Genomic DNA, 17,989 nt, shown 5'->3' with positions numbered 1-17,989 from the left:
CAGCTGCCAGTTCATGACACATCACTGACTTCTCTTTTCTTTGAAACAGCAAGTAGTCTTCGAAAGAGCACATCTGAATCCATGTGGAACTGTTTAGAGCGGACTCCAATAGTTGCTTTCATATCCTTGAAAGTGGTACATGCAGCTGCATGAAGGACCTTGTCTCTGGTACTGGCCCCTGTACCGGTTGAAATGGCTGTAAGAGCCTCTGGTCTAGTGCTGGCCTTGCCACAAATGAAACAATCCATTCGTATATTAAAGGACGATGTAGCTCCCCTATCCAGCCTCCTTGGCTCAGATGTGCATGTAGGTCCACTGTCAACATCTGCAACTTCATGCTTGTTTGTCTTGATTGAGCAGTAGTTCGCTCTACATGATACATGGTATGACACTTTGATTTTCCCTGAAAGTATATCATCTGCGTGTGGAGCAAGGTTTTCATGAACATCATCATCTCTCTGAGCAAGAGAAAGTATGCGTTGGAGGCCCTCTATTGTGGGGTTTTGGACATAGGGATCTTTTTTCTTGCCCTTTTCAAAATGTTTCCCACAAATGATACAAAGTTTCGGATCCAACATCCTCCATAATTCAACACACTAGTACAAAGTAAAAAGAGAAAACAAATGGACATTTCAGTATTGACATTGTCTTAGTACAATAGTCATTTCATTGTACTGTACATTCACTTGAGCTAGCACAGATCGCTAAGCTAAGCTAAGCTCTCTGCTAGGCTATTTAACAACTAAACTCATGGTTATTTATAATGTAGCTATTTAACTCATGAATTGTATTTATTGTAATATCATGAATAATGGTTTACCTGTCAGTGTAGGTAGATAGTTGTCAACTAGGTCCAGTCAGACCACAAAGCACTTTGACTGTTGAACTGTAGAGCTTTGGTGTGTCCTGGGCTGGTGAGTTTGAAGATCAGAGCTGCAGGCATCGCACACTTTCACATGCCTACATTTTGCATTTTCTACAGGAATGCAGTCTAATTTCGTTCATAAATTATATTTTGGCAAATAGACTGTTGTGAAGTAATGAATTCAGTAGAGTACAGATACTTCACTGATATGCTAGATATAGCCTACAAGATATTTTGATGAATAGGCCTATATTTCCCTCTAATCTGAAATATATAACCAAAATATACAAACTAAACATATTTTCACTTTATTATGATTCTTATTCTGAATAAGCTCTTAATACCAAAAATATAGTAGTAGTAGAAAGTATGAGCATTCATCTCACCATGTAAGTGAATTGAAATAGAAGCTGTCTCTCCTTTTAGTTTTCTTTCATTGTGGACACTTCATTCATTTGGTGATATAACATCTTCTATCTTCACAATATGTATACATATGTGGTATTGCCGGATTCAGCACAACCCCAGCTTTCAATCACGCTATCATATGTCTGTATTTGACACTCCCTGACAAAGCCATTTTAAACTAAATGATGACATTCTGAAAATATATAATTTATCATTTTCCGCCTATTTTAGGTGTGTGATTACAGGCCTATATCTACTTCATACATCAAGATATCCACATCTAACCTTTTCTGGTTCATACAGTGGAGCCCTGGGGATAACCATACCAAATTTCAAACCTCACCTTCTGATAATTTTCTACAGGACTTTTTATGTCTTTACTCCCATACGGAGAGGTCATATTTGTGGTGTTTTTGTTTGTTTGGGGGTACATATGAAAATGTGTCAATATTTCAACCTTAGCATTGAAATCATGATGGCCAAGAATCCATTTCATGTATGGGAGACCTTTGAGATGAGGAAAAACATTGTTGGGTTTTGTTCTACCTCCGGTTGGGGTGTCTCCAAATTTTGGGGGCATTGTCACTAGCCTATGTGGGAGTAGCCTACAGAGAGAGCTCTTCTCTGTGTCCATCACAGAAAACAATTCCGTGTCCAGGAGCACGGAAAACAATTCTGTGTCCAGGAGCACGGAATTTTGGCAAAATCCGTGCTCCTGGACACAGATTTTGTGCCCTTAATATCCGTGTTCAGGAGCACGGAATTTTTGGAGATCATGTTGGTTCAGCACCAAATGTCAAAATTGTGATGAGAACATCTCTACTTCACCCCAGAAGTCACACAAACAGGGCTTAATGTCTAAAATAGCGAACCACCACTTTAAGACCGTCTTACCATTCCCTTGGATTTAGTGGTGAGCGTCGCTGTCGAGAGAGAATTGAGTCGCTCTTACGAAGGACGTTGCTACCGTTGTTAGCAAAGATGCTTTCGAGATACGACCCCAGGACTATAACGATTAGTGTTTCCAAATGGCCTGATTAACCCGCCTCCCTCAGCTTGCTACTGGTTAAGGGCTTTGCCGAAGTTTAAACCCAACATTTCTTAGTCCCAATAGAACGTCTCTGCTTAAACCACGTCACTGCCCTTGAACACGCCTCTACCCAGGACGGTTGGAAATGCTGAGTTGATTGGTTCCCGACAAAGTGGGTCGAGATCAGCGGGATCAGATTCTACACTTGAACAAGCTCCTGGCCCTACTGTGTGTAGCCAGGGGGTGTTCACTCACGGAACTAGCTACTAGCCACAACTGGCTAACCCTAATCCTACCTAAGTGCAAAATGAATGGGTGTCAATGGAGTTTTCTACTATTATAATGTTTGTGATTTTTAATAATTTTTTGCCCTGAAATATTAACATCCAGTTCGCAGCTAAAAATAATGAGACCTCATTTGAGTAGCGTTTCGATTATTTTGCGCTACTAGATTATTATATACTGGGTCACAAAGCTCAATTTTTATGAGGTCAAACCCATAAACATTAGCGGGATGCTAGCAAACACAGTTCGAAATCTTCTTCCCTGCTGTAAAACTACACACCTGAAAGATTTGTCAATACAGCCTATTGGTAAACACCATCCATAGTGCTTACCAGGAATGTTTTGTTGATGAGATTTGTGACTGGAAATAGCAGTAGCAATGTATTTAGCATATGGGCTCCCTTTTCCATTCCACACATTTTCCCACATGAAGGACTTACCAACGCTCGCCAACTAGTGGACACTCCATAGGAACTGCAGTATGCATGCAAAGCTAACTGGCTACAATGGGACCCAATCAGTTTGAATATTCTCCCTGTATTCTAATTTCTCTGGTGTAGCTGAGCCGAAGGCGTTGCGTCACCAGTAGGGCGGAGCACGGCTACTAAAACATAGCTAAATCGCTTATTTTCTTGTATTTCACACTGTTAACAGATTGGAACAAATATTTGAAAAATATGGATGTTCCATTTAAGTTTTATACACCTAAAATAATGTGGGGTCAAATTTACCCCAAGGAACACGAATGTACCCAAAATATGTACAGCACTTTTTTGTGGAAATTTCCCTTTAGTCACATTTACCGTAACTATTTAGGAACAGTCATCAAGTATGAAGCAAAAGAAATATGTATATTTTTCAGACGTTAAATATTGACGACCCCAAGACTAAAAGGAGGGTTAAAATATTTTTTAAGTTATTGCGTTTTGTCTTTGTTATCTTATACAAACATCAGATGTTCCCTTTTATGATTTGTATTAAGTATTGGGGTCTGCCTGGTCTCCACCCAAAAAGCTCTGCTTTGTGCAGTGTTTAACATGTGGCGCTTGTAGAAATAACTACTACTATTTACACCAACTTTCGTAGACTTCAATCATAAATTCTTCCCTTACCCCCACATCCAAGGAGGTTCTTAACAGTTCCATGTTCGGCAGATTTCTGAATAACATAACACAACACTGAAATTAGTATACCTAGGTGTTTTGAGATGACCTTTTATCATTTGGAGGTGTTTTTGCAAATCATCACATTTCTGGTGTCCCCAGACAGCTCCTCTGTCTTTTTATTCTTAGTTATAGTTCATTTGACAGGGACAATGCAGTGCACATTATTACAAACATGACATGGCAAGGCCATGACAAAACTTGTAGATGTGAATACATTAAACTTGGATTTTTTTCGCACACCTCAGCTGGCAGGTGCGTCGGATATGTCCCATTGCATGGGTAACTCCCGCACACTGACAATCTCAATCTCACAAACTCCCTGATGCGGAGTGCTGGAGTTTCTTCAAGTTGTCAGATGTGAATACATGAAAGATTTCTATCAAGATGACTAATTTGCAACTCCAGTCCCTGATCAGGCATCCTATTCTAATAAAACATCTTATAAATCACATCAACAACATGGAAATATGCAATTACATGTTATCTTAAAACATGCTTCCTGTATAGCATAAAACCTGGTTCAACAAAGGAAAACGTGTGTGTGAACTATATGTGTTGTGTGTGCATGTGTGTATGTTACCTATATTGTGTGACATCATGATAACCTTTTTTTTGTTTTCCTTCGGCCAGTGTTTCACTTTTTTTTAGTCAAATATTTTAAGCTTTGTTTGTGTTTTTAGTTCAGCTCGTAAGTTGTTCCACATTTGAGTTCCAATAACTGAAAAACTGGACTGTCTAAAACTGGTTTTGCACACCTCTGCTCTTCAACAGGTGGCTTTAAGGTTGAGGTTGAGACGTATAAACACCCAGGTGTGTATTTTGACAATAAACTGTCTTGTCATGTAAATAATGTGTGTAGCAGGATCCAGCAGCGGCTCCACTTTTTACGTAGACTCAGGGTGTTTGGTGTGCAACGCTTCTTTTTTTGTCGAGCTGTTGTAGAGAGTATAGGTACTACGATACAATTGCTGTTTGGTTTGGGAATCTAACAGTCAGAGTTAAGTCACAAATCAACAGACTGACCAACTCTGCGTTACAAGTAAACTATCCTACAAGTAATATGAGGAGTCGGTGCTTAGACAGGTTAGGAAAATAATTGAGACCCCACACACTTTTTGCACTCTGAGTATGAACTGCTCCCTTCTGGCAGACGTTATAGAGTCCCAGTTACAAGCAAAAAAAAAAAGGTTCCTGAACAGTTATAAACGTTCTTTCGTCCCTACATGTATTGATCTACTAAATTCAAGCCGCTAACTAACATCTGCCTAGTAATGTATAGATACACCTATTATGCACTTCAGTAGTGCACCTTGATGTATTTATTGAGTCTATCTTTTGTTGTATGTTTTTGTTTAGATGTTTCTTGTTAGGTGTTGGGAGTTATGTGTTATGTGTTGTATGCAGCAGCTTTGTGATGTCCAAGACAAGTTTCCTGCGGGACAAATAAAAAATAATCTTGAATCTTGAAAACACAAACATCATCCGACATTGGCTACTTCATAATCCTATGGACTAAAGTTATTCATCAAAGGTGATGCCCATTCATGATTTACTGTACCGTATTTGAGTCAAATTAGGTCTCCACAGTGATTTCCAGTAAAGTATGCCAATACTGGTGACTGTATGAGCTTTACCTTTTCTAGTTTTTCATAATTTAGTTTTTAATGGTGCTGATTATTTTTCTACTTTGTATCAACCACAAGCTGCTGTATCTATAAAATCACGATTGACCTTGTTATTTGTTGTGTGGATATATTTCCCATTATGTGCTTATACTAATAGGCAGCAGAACAATGTATACGTAGCCTACTTTCACTGTATCTTACAGTTAGGGTCAAGCATGTACAGTCCCAGGAAAAAGTTTGTACACCCTTTGAAATTTCTTACATTTTTGTCAAAATTGATCATAAAACATGGTCGGATCTTCCCAGAAATCTCAAGAAGGAACAATCAGAGTCTGCTTTAATTAACTCCGCCCAAACATTTACATGTTATCATATTTTTATTGGTCATAAGGCCATAATATTCACAGGAGAGCAGGGCATAAGTAAGTACACCCTTGCATTAAGTAGGTTTTAACCCTCAGTTAGTTGCAATATCATCAACCAGACTTGTCCTGTAGTTGCAGATCAGATTAACAAAACAATCTGTTTGTATCTTGTCTCCCTCTTCTTTAGAGAACTGCCTCTCATCAGCAAGGTTTGTGGGATGTCTGGAGTGCATAGCTTTCTTGACTTCATGCCATTTAATCTCAATTGTTTTTAATCAGGGCTTTGACTGGGCTATTTCAGAATGTGTATTTCATTATTATGAAGCCATTCTAAAGTCGATTTGCTTCTAGTATGGGTTGTTGTCACATTTCCGGACCCATACTCTTGTGTGCTTCAACTGTGTGACAGACTTCCTCACGTTTTTTCTGTAAAATATCACAATAAACTTGAGTTCATTGTTCCACTGATAATAGCAAATTGTCAAGGGCCTGAGGCAGCAAGGTAGCCGCATATAATGATGCTCCCAGCACCATACTCAGAAGAGGAGATGTAACCAAGAATAGCTAAAAATGGGATTCATTCTGCCAATCTAAAATCAATGGGGTTTCTGTCAAAAAAAAATATTGCTGCACCTTTGAGGTTTGCGAAAAAGCATTTATATGCTTTATAGAATTACTGCAAAATATTCTGTAGACCAACGTTGAAACCAAAGTTGAATTGTTCAGGGGAACACACAATGTCATGTTTGGAGGAGAACTGGAGAACCACACCTTCACCAAAACATCATCTCCGCCTTTGAGTATGGTGGCGGGAGCATCATTATATGCGGCTACCTTGCTGCCTCAGGCCCTTTTGAGTTTGCTATCATCAGTGGAACAATGAACTCAGAAGTTTATCGAGATATTTTACAGAAAAAAAGTGAGGTAGTCTGTCACACAGTTGAAGCACACAAGAGGATGGGTGCTGAAATGTGACAACAACCCATACTTTAGAAGCAAATCGACTTTAGAATGGCTTCATAATAATGAAATACACATTCTGGAATAGCCCAGTCAAAGCCCTGACAAAAAACAATTGAGATTATATGGCATGAAGTCAAGAAAGCTATGCACTCCAGACATCCCACAAACCTTGCTGACGAGAGGCAGTTTTCTAAAGAAGAGGGAGACCAGATACATCCAGATTGTTTTGTTAATCTGATCAGCAAATACAGGAAACATCTGGTTGAGGTTATTGCGACTAACTTAGGGTTAAAACCTATTGAATGCAAAGGTGTACTTACTTATGCCTTGCTGTCCTGTGAATGTTTACATCTTATGGCCAATGAAAATATGAAAACTTGTAAATGTTTGGGTTGAATTAATTAAAGCAGACTCTGGTTGTTCCTTCTTGCGATTTCCGGGAAGATCAGACCATGTTTTATGACCAATTTTGACAGAAAGGTAAGAAATTTCAAAGGGTGTACAAACTTTTTCCTGGGACTGTATATGATATTCCATGTTGATAGGGACCACAGATGTAAACTAGCTTCTAGCTAACTCTGGTACTAGATTTTGTCTTGCACATGGTCCCTGTCAAATAAGCAATAAACTAAGCTAATGCATGAAGATACACTATCAAACCTGTAAGACACTGTGTAGTAGGTAGTTGCCCCACCAAGACTTGACCCCAAGCCTCCAAGGATACCCAACTGGGGCAAACCCAATGAGCAGCGGTAAATGTCAGAGAAGAGCAGAGCAAGCAGACCATCAATCACTCAATCACATTGCCTTCAATCATGTAGCCCTGGGATGTCAAACTCAAATTGACTAAAAATGGACCAAAATCCAAATCTCTAACAAAACCATGAGCCAAACGAAACATTTTTTTTAATGGACTAAAATTGTGTTGTGCGTACATACACCTCATACTCGTAATTACATTTCACACACACTCTCTCCCCATCATAAAGGGTATTTGAATGTGTCTGCACATCCTGTGACACACCAAGCTTCATGTTCAAGTCCTGTTACGCTATACATTACACTGTAATGGTATATGTGGGCCAACTGTAATGCACACTTGAAATGATCTCGTGGGCAGTATAGGGTAGGTCAGGAAGGGTGTCGCGCCAATTACTCCAGGCCTCGAGGGTGCGTGGGTGTTGGTTCTGGGTATTGTACAACACTGAATGAGGAAGAGAACTCGCACACCAAGAGTGCGTTGCAATATGCGACCTTGCCTCCTCCACTTGCTTCTCGTCATGATGACATCACTGACAACAGCATTATATTTCAATATCTTAGTTGTAGAGTCTTTTTCTCATTTGCAATTGGGATGGTAAATGAAAAACAGTCCCTCAAAAGTTGTTGTGGCTAGGCTGACATCTGGGAAACTTTATCGTTTTCTCCACGGAGGAGGGGCCAGGAGGCAGGACGAGGACACAAGCGTAAGTGGAGGAGGCAAGGTTGCATATTAAAATGTACTCCAAGAGTTGCCGATACAGGAAAGGTGTTTAATCCATCAACTTAAACAAAAAGTTGCTACACTTGGTAGCACTTTATTTTATTTATTTTAAGTTGATGGATTGAACACCTTTCCTGCATCGGCAACTCTTGCTGTGCGAGTTCTCTTCCTCATTCTCGTGGGCAGTGTAAAATGGCTCTGTGGGCCAGATATGGTCCCCGGGCCTGAGTTAGACATTCCTGATGTAGCAGTGGTCCTGAGTTAATCTGTAGTGATATATCCCATTCATATCAAGAGCTCTTTTCCAAAATGAGATATACTGTAAACCATTTTTATTACCTTCACCAGAAGGTTATGTTTTGCCCGCCGTGTATTTATTTATTATTACCTTCGCCAGAAGGTTATGTTTTGCCCACCGTGTATTTATTTATTTATTTATTTATTTGTGAATATGTTTGTTTGTTTGTACTTCGTATAACTCAGTCAGAACTGAGCCGATTTTTATTAAATTTGGTTGGATGATTGGTCATGACCCAAGGAACAATCGATTAGTTTTTGGGAGTGATTGGGTCAAAGGTCAAAGGTCAAGGTCAAAATGTTTGTTTGTACTTCGTATAACTCAGACAGAACTGAGCCGATTTTTATGAAATTTAGTGGGATGATTGGTCATGATCCAAGGAACAATCGATTAGTTTTTGGGAGTGATGTGTCAAAGGTCAAGGTCAAGGTCACGAAAAGGTCAAAAACGTAAATTGAGCCGATTTTTATGAAATTTAGTGGGATGATTGGTCATGACCCAAGGAACAATCGATTACTTTTTGGGAGTGATTGAGTCAAAGGTCAAGGTCACGAAAAGGTCAAAAACGTAAATTAAGCCGATTTTTATGAAATTTAGTGGGATGATTGGTCATGAAACAAGGAACAATCGATTACTTTTTGGGAGTGATTGGGTCAAAGGTCAAGGTCAAGGTCACGAAAAGGTCAAAAACGTAAATTGAGCCGATTTTTATGAAATTTACTGGGATGATTGGTCATGACCCAAGGAACAATCGATTACTTTTTGGGAGTGATTGGGTCAAAGGTCAAGGTCACGAAAAGGTCAAAAACGTTTTTGTTTGCCAAGCACTATATGCCAGAACAACGTGTGCATGCTGAATTGAATAAGAGGTCAAGACTGGGCCAAAAATGTAATATTACGATATTCCGGTCCGATTTCAATGAAACTAACACCAACATTTGGAGAATGTTATGCCCCACACTCTGAAGATGGCCAGAAAAAAATAAGTGTCGTAAGCGAAGGTTTGCGCTCTACCGAGTGCCCATTCTAGTTTATTTGTGAATATGTCTGTTTGTTTGTACTTCGTATAACTCAGTCAGAACTGAGCCGATTTTTATGAAATTTAGTGGGATGATTGGTCATGACCCAAGGAATAATCGATTAGTTTTTGGGAGTGATTGGGTCAAAGGTCAAGGTCACGAAAAGGTCAAAAATGTAAATTGAGCCGATTTTTATGAAATTTAGTGGGATGATTGGCCATGACCCAAGGAACAATCGATTACTTTTTGGGAGTGATTGGGTCAAAGGTCAAGGTCACGAAAAGGTCAAAAACGTAAATTGAGCCGATTTTTATGAAATTTACTGGGATGATTGGTCATGACCCAAGGAACAATCGATTACTTTTTGGGAGTGATTGGGTCAAAGGTCAAGGTCACGAAAAGGTCAAAAACGTTAATTCAGCCTATTTTTATGACATTAAGTGGGATGATTGGTCATGACCCAAGGAACAATCGATTACTTTTTGGGAGTGATTGGGTCAAAGGTCAAGGTCACAAAAGGGTCAAAAACGTAAATTGCGCCGATTTTCATGCAATTTACTGGGATGATTGGTCATGACCCAAGGAACAATCGATTACTTTTTGGGAGTGATTGGGTCAAAGCTCAAGGTCAAGGTCACGAAAAGGTCAAAAACCTTTTTCTTTGCCAAGCACTATATGCCAGAACAACGTGTGCATGCTGAATTGAATAAGAGGTCAAGACTGGCCTAAAAATGTAATATTACGATATTCCGGTCCGATTTAAATGAAACTAACACCAAAATTTGGAGAATGTTATGCCCCACACTCTGAAGATGGCCAGAAAAACCTTAGTGGCGTAGGCGAAGGTTTGCGCTCTACCGAGTGCCCATTCTAGTTTACTTTGATTTTGCATTTTAATATTGGAATTGACTGTCAAGAAGTCCTATCATCTATGTTTGACTTCTTGCCATTCAAATGTTTTGAGAACATATTTTTTATACCTCTAAAAATGCATTTTGCAATGCAATTCAATGGAATGTTTGTAAAAGAGCTCTTCATATACAGTATAGGCCACAGTAGAACAAAGAATTTGCAGACATATATGAACTACAATTTTTTGGAACAATTTTGTCTCACCTTCAGTATTATTGGTAATCTGTGTATGCAAAATGTCAGTCCATTTGTGAGTAAATGAGTTTGGACTTTGACTTGGACTGCAACAATGAATCCAGCACCGCCTGAGACTTGTTCATAACACACTTCACTCAGTGCACAGACATCTCTCTGGAACTACACCGCCATTTTAACATGGGGGAAAACATTCAGCTAGCACAGGTTCTACATAGCAGATATCATGTGATTGTGACGTCACTTCGACTTAGTGAACGCGGAAAGGTATTGCAAGAACAGGGCCGGATTAAGATTGCCTTGGGCCCCTACGCTACCGGTTGCTGTGGGGGTCCCCGGAAGGCAATTTTTTGCGAGAAATTTACGTAGACAGTGTCATAATCAACCAGTGCTCTCCCCCATCCTCCTCCATGACTGAGGTACCCTGAGCATGGTACCGTCCCACCGCACTGCTCCCCATGGGGCGCCACTGAGGGCTGCCCCCTTGCACGGGTGAGGCATAAATGCAATTTCGTCGTGTGCAGTGTGCAGTGTTCACTTGTGTGCTGTGGAGTGCTGTGTCACAATGACAATGGGAGTTGGAGTTTCCCAATGGGCTTTCACTTTCGCTTTCATAATTAGGATCCAGGGATTAAGGATAACATTACATGTCTACCAACTATAGACAGATGAGTTTTACCCTATTGCATCTTGTCACAATTCTGCAATTTTTCACTTTTGGCCAATCAGGGCCCCCCCTGGGGGTCCCTAGGCTGCAGCCATATCTAGCATTAATCCGGCCCTGTGCAAGAACATGGTTAAGTGACTAACCTGTTATTCCTGAAGTTATTCCAGGAAGTTGGAAACCTGCTCATATGGATAGCCCACAGGTGTCATTTGAAAAAAAAAAAACGTTGAACTTCCTGCTGCTTTTTTGAGTCTCACTTCCCTGAGTGCACAAGCATGATTAATTAATGATTAGCAGCATCATTTTCGCAGGCCAATAGTTACGTGTGAATCATGGCAATAGCAGTTGTGGTTAACATTGTTATTCTTATATGATTCTTATGTAGATTTTTTGACCTGCAGTTGACAGGGAGTCTGAGGTGTAGGTTGAACGCAAGCATAGGTAATAGATAGAGCCTGACAATTAATGAGACAAATATTGAGGATGACCCAAAGTTTATTTTAGGAGTAAATTATCCCACCTAATTTGCATATTATGACGTCATATGGTGTCGGCCATTTTGAATTTATAATGAGTTATTGCATATTTTTGCATATTTCATAGTCCCTCATAAATGCCGTGTCCCTCCACATAGACCCACACAGAGGTTATAGATAAAGGTTTTCACCCTGAGGGCTGTTCTCATGGTGGCCTTTGTAAGCCAATATCATGCACACCCACTTGTCCACACCTAAGAATATCCATTTCATTTCCTGCTGAACAAGTCTTCTCCCCCCTCTCCACCACTACCAGTTTGGGCCCTAGTGGAAAATTGAATTAACTTCTTGGTTGTTAGGGCACACACACAGACACACTCACACAGTACAACCACTGAAAATGTAAACATAAGAGAACAGGGAACGTTATAGTCACAGTAAATAACTGGAACTGGAGTCTTAAAATAACTGGCTTTAATCTTCCATAGTTGGCTATCTTGTAACGAGTAAAGATGGCATGTGTGTTTGAATATATATTTATATTTTTGCTGCATAATATATATATATATATATACAAAAATTGGCCTCCAACCTAAAATTACTTCTGTGTTGTCTTCTTCAACTTGACTCGATACTTTTTATTAATTATTATTTCTTTGTTTCTTAAAATAACTGCAACATTTCACAATCACCACCTGAGTGTGACTGAAGGCAAAAGAGTTCACTGAAACATGTCAGACAAGACAAAATAAAATAAAAGAAAAAAACATACTCTGTGCTTCTGAAGTTGACCCTCCATTGCAACCAGAGCAGGATCAGGCATACATTTTAAACCAGGCAAGACACTGAATTCTAAACTCAATGTATTTTACAATATACACTATATAACAATGCCCATTAATCAAACAATACACAATTGCCTAAGTCAGTATTACCAAACATTACATTTACATTACATTTGCATTGATGGACAACAATTAATTAGTATAAAACCACCAAACGACAGCCATAATCATTATATTCTTCCGTGCATGAGGATTTCACATTTACACCCATTTCAGACATTGTACACATCGGGTTTTAACTATTGCACCCCCAACAATAAGCCCTGAGAATCCCTGCATTTGCACACTAAATTAATTACTTCCCTGACTTAACCCTGTCTGGAACAGCCTTAACTGAAGTTCTTTGTTAATGTAAAAGCTGATAAACCTTGGGCCTAACTTTTCCATTGCCAACCATGTAAGTCCTGATAAACCTTGGGCCTAACTTTTCCATTGCCAACCATGTAAGTCCTGATAAACCTTGGGCCTAACTTTTCCATTGCCAACCATGTAAGTCCTGATAAACCTTGGGCCTTTGTAAAGTGTTTTGTTGTATGCAGACTCGACAAAACGGTTCCACAAGCCAGTCTTTCTTGCCAGCGAAGCTGTGTGTAGTGTAGTTCAGTTTCCATCTAAAATACGAGGCATAGCGTTCCTTATCCTTGGACAGGTTCTTCAGGAATTCTGCAAGCTCGCCGACAGACTTGAAGTCATTCACGTGAATGAAGGAATCTTTTGGCAACATTTCTTCGTAGGTCTTCCTGGGTGGACCTAAAACGACCGGTATTGCTCCCCCTTCAAAGGCATTAATCCAAACCTTCTCCGATATGTAGTCCGGGAAGATGGAGTTCTCAAAGGACATGTAGAAGTAGCATCGGGATAATGTGGGCAGCAAGTCGTCATCGCTCAAACGTCTATTCACTCCTCCCCCCCACACCTCCACTGGCATGACCTGCTTCAGTTTGTTGTAGAACTTTGTTCGCTCGTGATGTGCCTGGAAATTGCTAACAACCCAGCACGCCAAATGGGTCTTTTCTTTCGGAACGACATCATCGAGCGTTATCCCAGTTGTGTCTTTGCGTGGCACAAGCCAGCCAAACGGCATGAAAAAGTCAGAGTCACGTCGGTAGAACAATGTGTAGTTGAATTTACCAGCCAAGAATCTGGTGTTTCCATTATGGGGTGGGGTTTCCCTGGAGAACCACACCCATGCCTGATTAGGTGGGCGGGACAATTTTTCAGGCAGCTTTTCGGTGTATTCGATTAGCTCTCGGTTGTGGAAAATGATGTAATCTGCCTGAGGGAACAAGGACCTATCATCTGACAAAATGCAGTTCGGGATGCCATACCTTTCTTGGCACACGTTAGGCTGCAAGTGCTGTCGGCAGTAGCCGCAAGTACGTCCAAAGGCCCAGTACCACACTAAAACAGTTGTATTTCTTGTATTGGTGTATTGCACAGGAACGTCAGATTTGGCCAAATTTGGCTCCGGAGACATTTTCTCCGATTTGGCCAAATTTGGCTCCTGAGACATTTTCTCAGATTTGGCCAAATTTGGCTCCTGAGACATTTTCTCAGATTTGGCCAAATTTGGCTCCTGAGACATTTTCTCCATCTGTGTCTGGAATGTGTTCCACAGTGCTGGCCGGGCAAACTGGACGAGCAGGAATCCCAAAAGTGTGAGGCAGAAAATGGCGAAGAGCAGCGTTTTCCTTCTGTGGCAGAGGTCCGCCATATTAGCCTCCTGGTTGTGGCCTGAAAAAAGATACAGAGTCAAGCAAGTTGTCAATCAAATCAACACTAGCATCTTTGTGACAGAGATCTACCATAGTGGCTTCTTGGTTGTGTTCTAAAACAGACAAAAGAGATACAGAAAAGTATATATAAAAAGGTAGATCATACGATAAAAAAACATCTTTCTTGTCTTGTCTTGAGAAGGCACAAGAAGACGGCTGTCTTTCTGCCTAGTATTGGCAGTGTGTTCTACTCTGCTTTTCACACCGACAGCATCGGCATGTGTGGCCAGTCCTGTTAAAAAATCCCCCCCAAAATGCAATGCTAGTTGACTACTTTGCTATTCATTTCAATGGGGCACCTAAGTCAGGCCCTTCTCCTTCCGATTCATGGGGCTGTAACATACACAAATTTTGAATGGGAGTGAATGGAGCGAGTCAAGCTAAATCTTGATTCCGTTTGACATGTGCTCTGGATTTCACATATAATAGCAGTGAAATGTAAAGGTTTGGGTGTGTGTTGAAAGACCACTCATTTTCGGCAGGCAAGAAAGGTTATTTTAGTTTTTGTGCGACATTGGGTTAGAGATTACATGGTGGGTCTGAGGTATTTGACGTGAACTGGGGCTGAAGGTGCACAGTGAGCCCGGGGTCATCCCTATGTTCCCCGGGTCCTATGTTGCCCGCAACCGGGGAACATAGGAGCCTTTTTTCAAAAATGGGTGTTCCCCACTGCTTCCAAGTAGACTGCTGCTGCATGGCAAAGCACAGGTTGTTGTTGCACCTCTGACAGGTTAGGTGTAGTGATAGTTTTGGTCAGGGCACAAATGTACAACTCAAAAGCATTGCATTACTGACAGGTTAGGTTTAGGGATGGTTTTGGGAGGGGCACAACTTGAAAAATCGGAAACATAAAATGCGATTTTTAGAAAAAGGGTTCTATGTTCCCCGGTCCAATACAAAGACTGGGGAACATAGGACCCGGGAAACGTAGGTACACTCCCGTGAGCTCTACCGCTGAACCACGGCTGAAGTGGCTGCACGTCAGACATGCGACTTCTGTTGTGTATTCCAAATAATTACATATTTTTGCACGCACGCAACTCAGAAAACGCTTGACAAGTGAAGTCGACAATCACACCATTGGTTATAATTAACCCTATCGCACCGGACGCATCATATTTGTTTAATCAAATTCAAAGCCCTCTCCCCGCTGACACAAAAAAAATCGATCTTAAAAACATCCTGCGTGTCATTTCCAAATGTCCTGCAGTACACGTAAACCGCCACAAGAGAGCAGCAGTCAACAACAAGTTGACCACAGCTCGGCGAAAAATGGAAAAATGGGGTAGAAGCGGTTTCCCTGACCGATGCTGAGACATCGTCAAATTGCAAAAGGTTTGTGTACAAATTTCCGAAATATAACTCTACATCCTTTAATTTGAACACTTGCTTTGTGCAATTAATCAAGGAAGAGTTTATATTTTTACACCGTGCTAAAACTGATGAAACAAATAAGCACCATCCGGCGGTGGCAGGAAGTCAGCCATCAATGCATTTCGCCATAGGGAAACTTACAAAGCATACCACGACGATCATTTAACAAAACACACAAGTTGTTTTACTTCACGACAAAGATATTGCCTTAAGAAACAGGTTTTACTTGCAATTTTGAAAATTTAATGCAAAATGTTGAAATTATGATCTCATAAAAAATGCATTGAAGTGAATGGAGAAATGGTCCAATTGTAGTAATGGACCCATATATTCAAATTACACATCAAAAATGAACAATGATCTATATTACACTCATAAATAGGTTGTTAAGCATTCGATCAGCTATGTTTTTACATAGATTTAAAAAAAATACCCAACCAGGCTGTGGGAAATGTAAAATATGGTCCTGCTAAAACAAGGATAGGCAAAAAAAAAAATGGCAGGATCTCACTAAATATTTAAAGATAATGCTCAAATTAAATTGTCTGACAACTATTCTGACAAGAATCCACTCTTTAAAAATTTTGTGTTGGCCATGAAAACAAATCCATAATGGCTGCTTTTTTTCAAGATGGCCACCCTTTTCACTCCTAAATAAGGCCTACGATAGTTCACTTAGTGATGCAAACATCATTTGGCACAGCATGTTCATTAGAATCCACTCTGAATAACAGGGTGTTGGCCATAGGAAAATCAAAGATTGCAGCCAATTTTCAAGATGGCTGTATTCCACCAATGGTTTCTTATAGTTAACTGATTTGCAGTATGTAAAATTATGTCAAGAAAAAAATAAAAGCATGATTGCTTTAAAGCATGACTGAATACATTGTATCAAAGTTGGAACAAAGGTCTGTGTTTTCTTTCTAAAATATCATTCTTAATGCCAAACATTCAACAAATTATTTACTCTTATGAGAAAAACCTTAACATAAATGATGTGTAGAACGATCAAACAGGTTCAACTGCATAAGGCTGGGTCCAGGTATGATGCTGTACTGATCACACCAGCCCCTACACCTCTCAAAGAGTGGAGTGTAGTTGAACAACACACAGTACATTTCAATGGGTGTCAATGACTCCAATCCCAGGTAGCCCTCCAGCAGAGGTTAACATGCTTCAAGATCAAAGAAATGTCAAGCATGTGACGCCACATGAAACCCAAGAATTATACACGTATACCCATAGCAGTGGTCTCCAATCGTTTTTCCCAAATTATGTAGAGCAAGTGAGGCTGCGGGCCAAACCAGCGAGAAAGAATATAGATGTCTGGACAGAGAATAGAATTTTCCTGTTCCATTTTCCCTTCTTGTCAATGTCTGTTATGAGACTGTTAAGATCTAACTCTCTGTGAATATTTTGGAAAGATATGAGCCATTGAAGTTGTAGTGATCCAAAATCACACATATCTATGTTTTCGTTTGTTCTGGCCTAATTGTGGGCCAAATGCCATGCTCAGACTGGATTTGGCCTACAGGCCTTTGTTTGGAGACCAAAGATCTACGGCATGAAAAAATACAGTATAGCCTATATCCGGATTAACAGTCCCATTGAATGGCATAAACACACAGACTGTCGGTCTGAAAGGACAACTGAACATACTGCCTGCAGTACGAAAAAAATGCCCATTCAACCCTAGAGTGATATTCCACTCTTTTGAGTGTTCAATTAACACTCTCTAAAGCCATATATGCTGTTAAACAGTGTTAAATTCAAATCTATAAGTATCAATTAAACTGTGAAAAAGTTGAATAGGCTTACACGTATATCCTCAGAACAGTGTTAAATTAGCACTGCATCCAACTCCCCTTTCACGTTATACGTTAATGGGCAGAGTGGGCATTCAGAAAAAGAAACGGAAAACAGGCATTACAATACAATACCTCGTTTTTGCAACAAAAAAAAAACCTCTCAGCGTCGAAGGTCCAGCTGCTTGCTGCGTGGTACTCACAATGCAAGCAAAGCCGTTTTGTCCAACGGCAGGGATGAAAACAGAAGTACTACAGTCAAAAAGCAAAAAGTGAGAACAAATCCTCAGAAAACATCACACCTTGCTATTGTCAACATACCTAGAGCCAATGATCTGTTCCAAGTCCAACGTCACGGATTAAAGCAGAGGTGGTCATAAAAAGACATTCAATCGCTGAAAACACACCCACAACTGGCTGTTGGAAACACGAG

General features: G+C 40.2%; 2 protein-coding genes across 2 annotated transcripts in view; one reads left to right on the top strand and one right to left on the bottom strand.

Moving 5' to 3' along the window:
* The window catches only part of gpr179 (G protein-coupled receptor 179), a 440,981-nt gene that overhangs the window by 139,069 nt on the left and 283,923 nt on the right, over nt 1–17,989 (top strand). The gene's annotated exons all lie outside the window — the stretch shown is intronic.
* LOC134449044 (alpha-(1,3)-fucosyltransferase 7-like) lies at nt 11,712–17,958 on the bottom strand. Its single transcript, XM_063198800.1, has 2 exons — nt 17,878–17,958; nt 11,712–14,336 (listed from the first exon to the last, which is right to left on the bottom strand). The coding sequence occupies exon 2, from the start codon at nt 14,314–14,316 to the stop codon at nt 13,069–13,071; it is 1,248 nt and encodes a 415-aa protein (XP_063054870.1). The 5' UTR covers nt 14,317–14,336; nt 17,878–17,958; the 3' UTR covers nt 11,712–13,068.

Source organism: Engraulis encrasicolus, chromosome 1, assembly GCF_034702125.1.
Source record: "Engraulis encrasicolus isolate BLACKSEA-1 chromosome 1, IST_EnEncr_1.0, whole genome shotgun sequence".
NCBI classification, from domain to species: Eukaryota; Metazoa; Chordata; class Actinopteri; order Clupeiformes; family Engraulidae; genus Engraulis; species Engraulis encrasicolus.
Note: the sequence above shows the minus strand (reverse complement) of the source record. Positions and strands in the feature narration are given on the sequence as shown.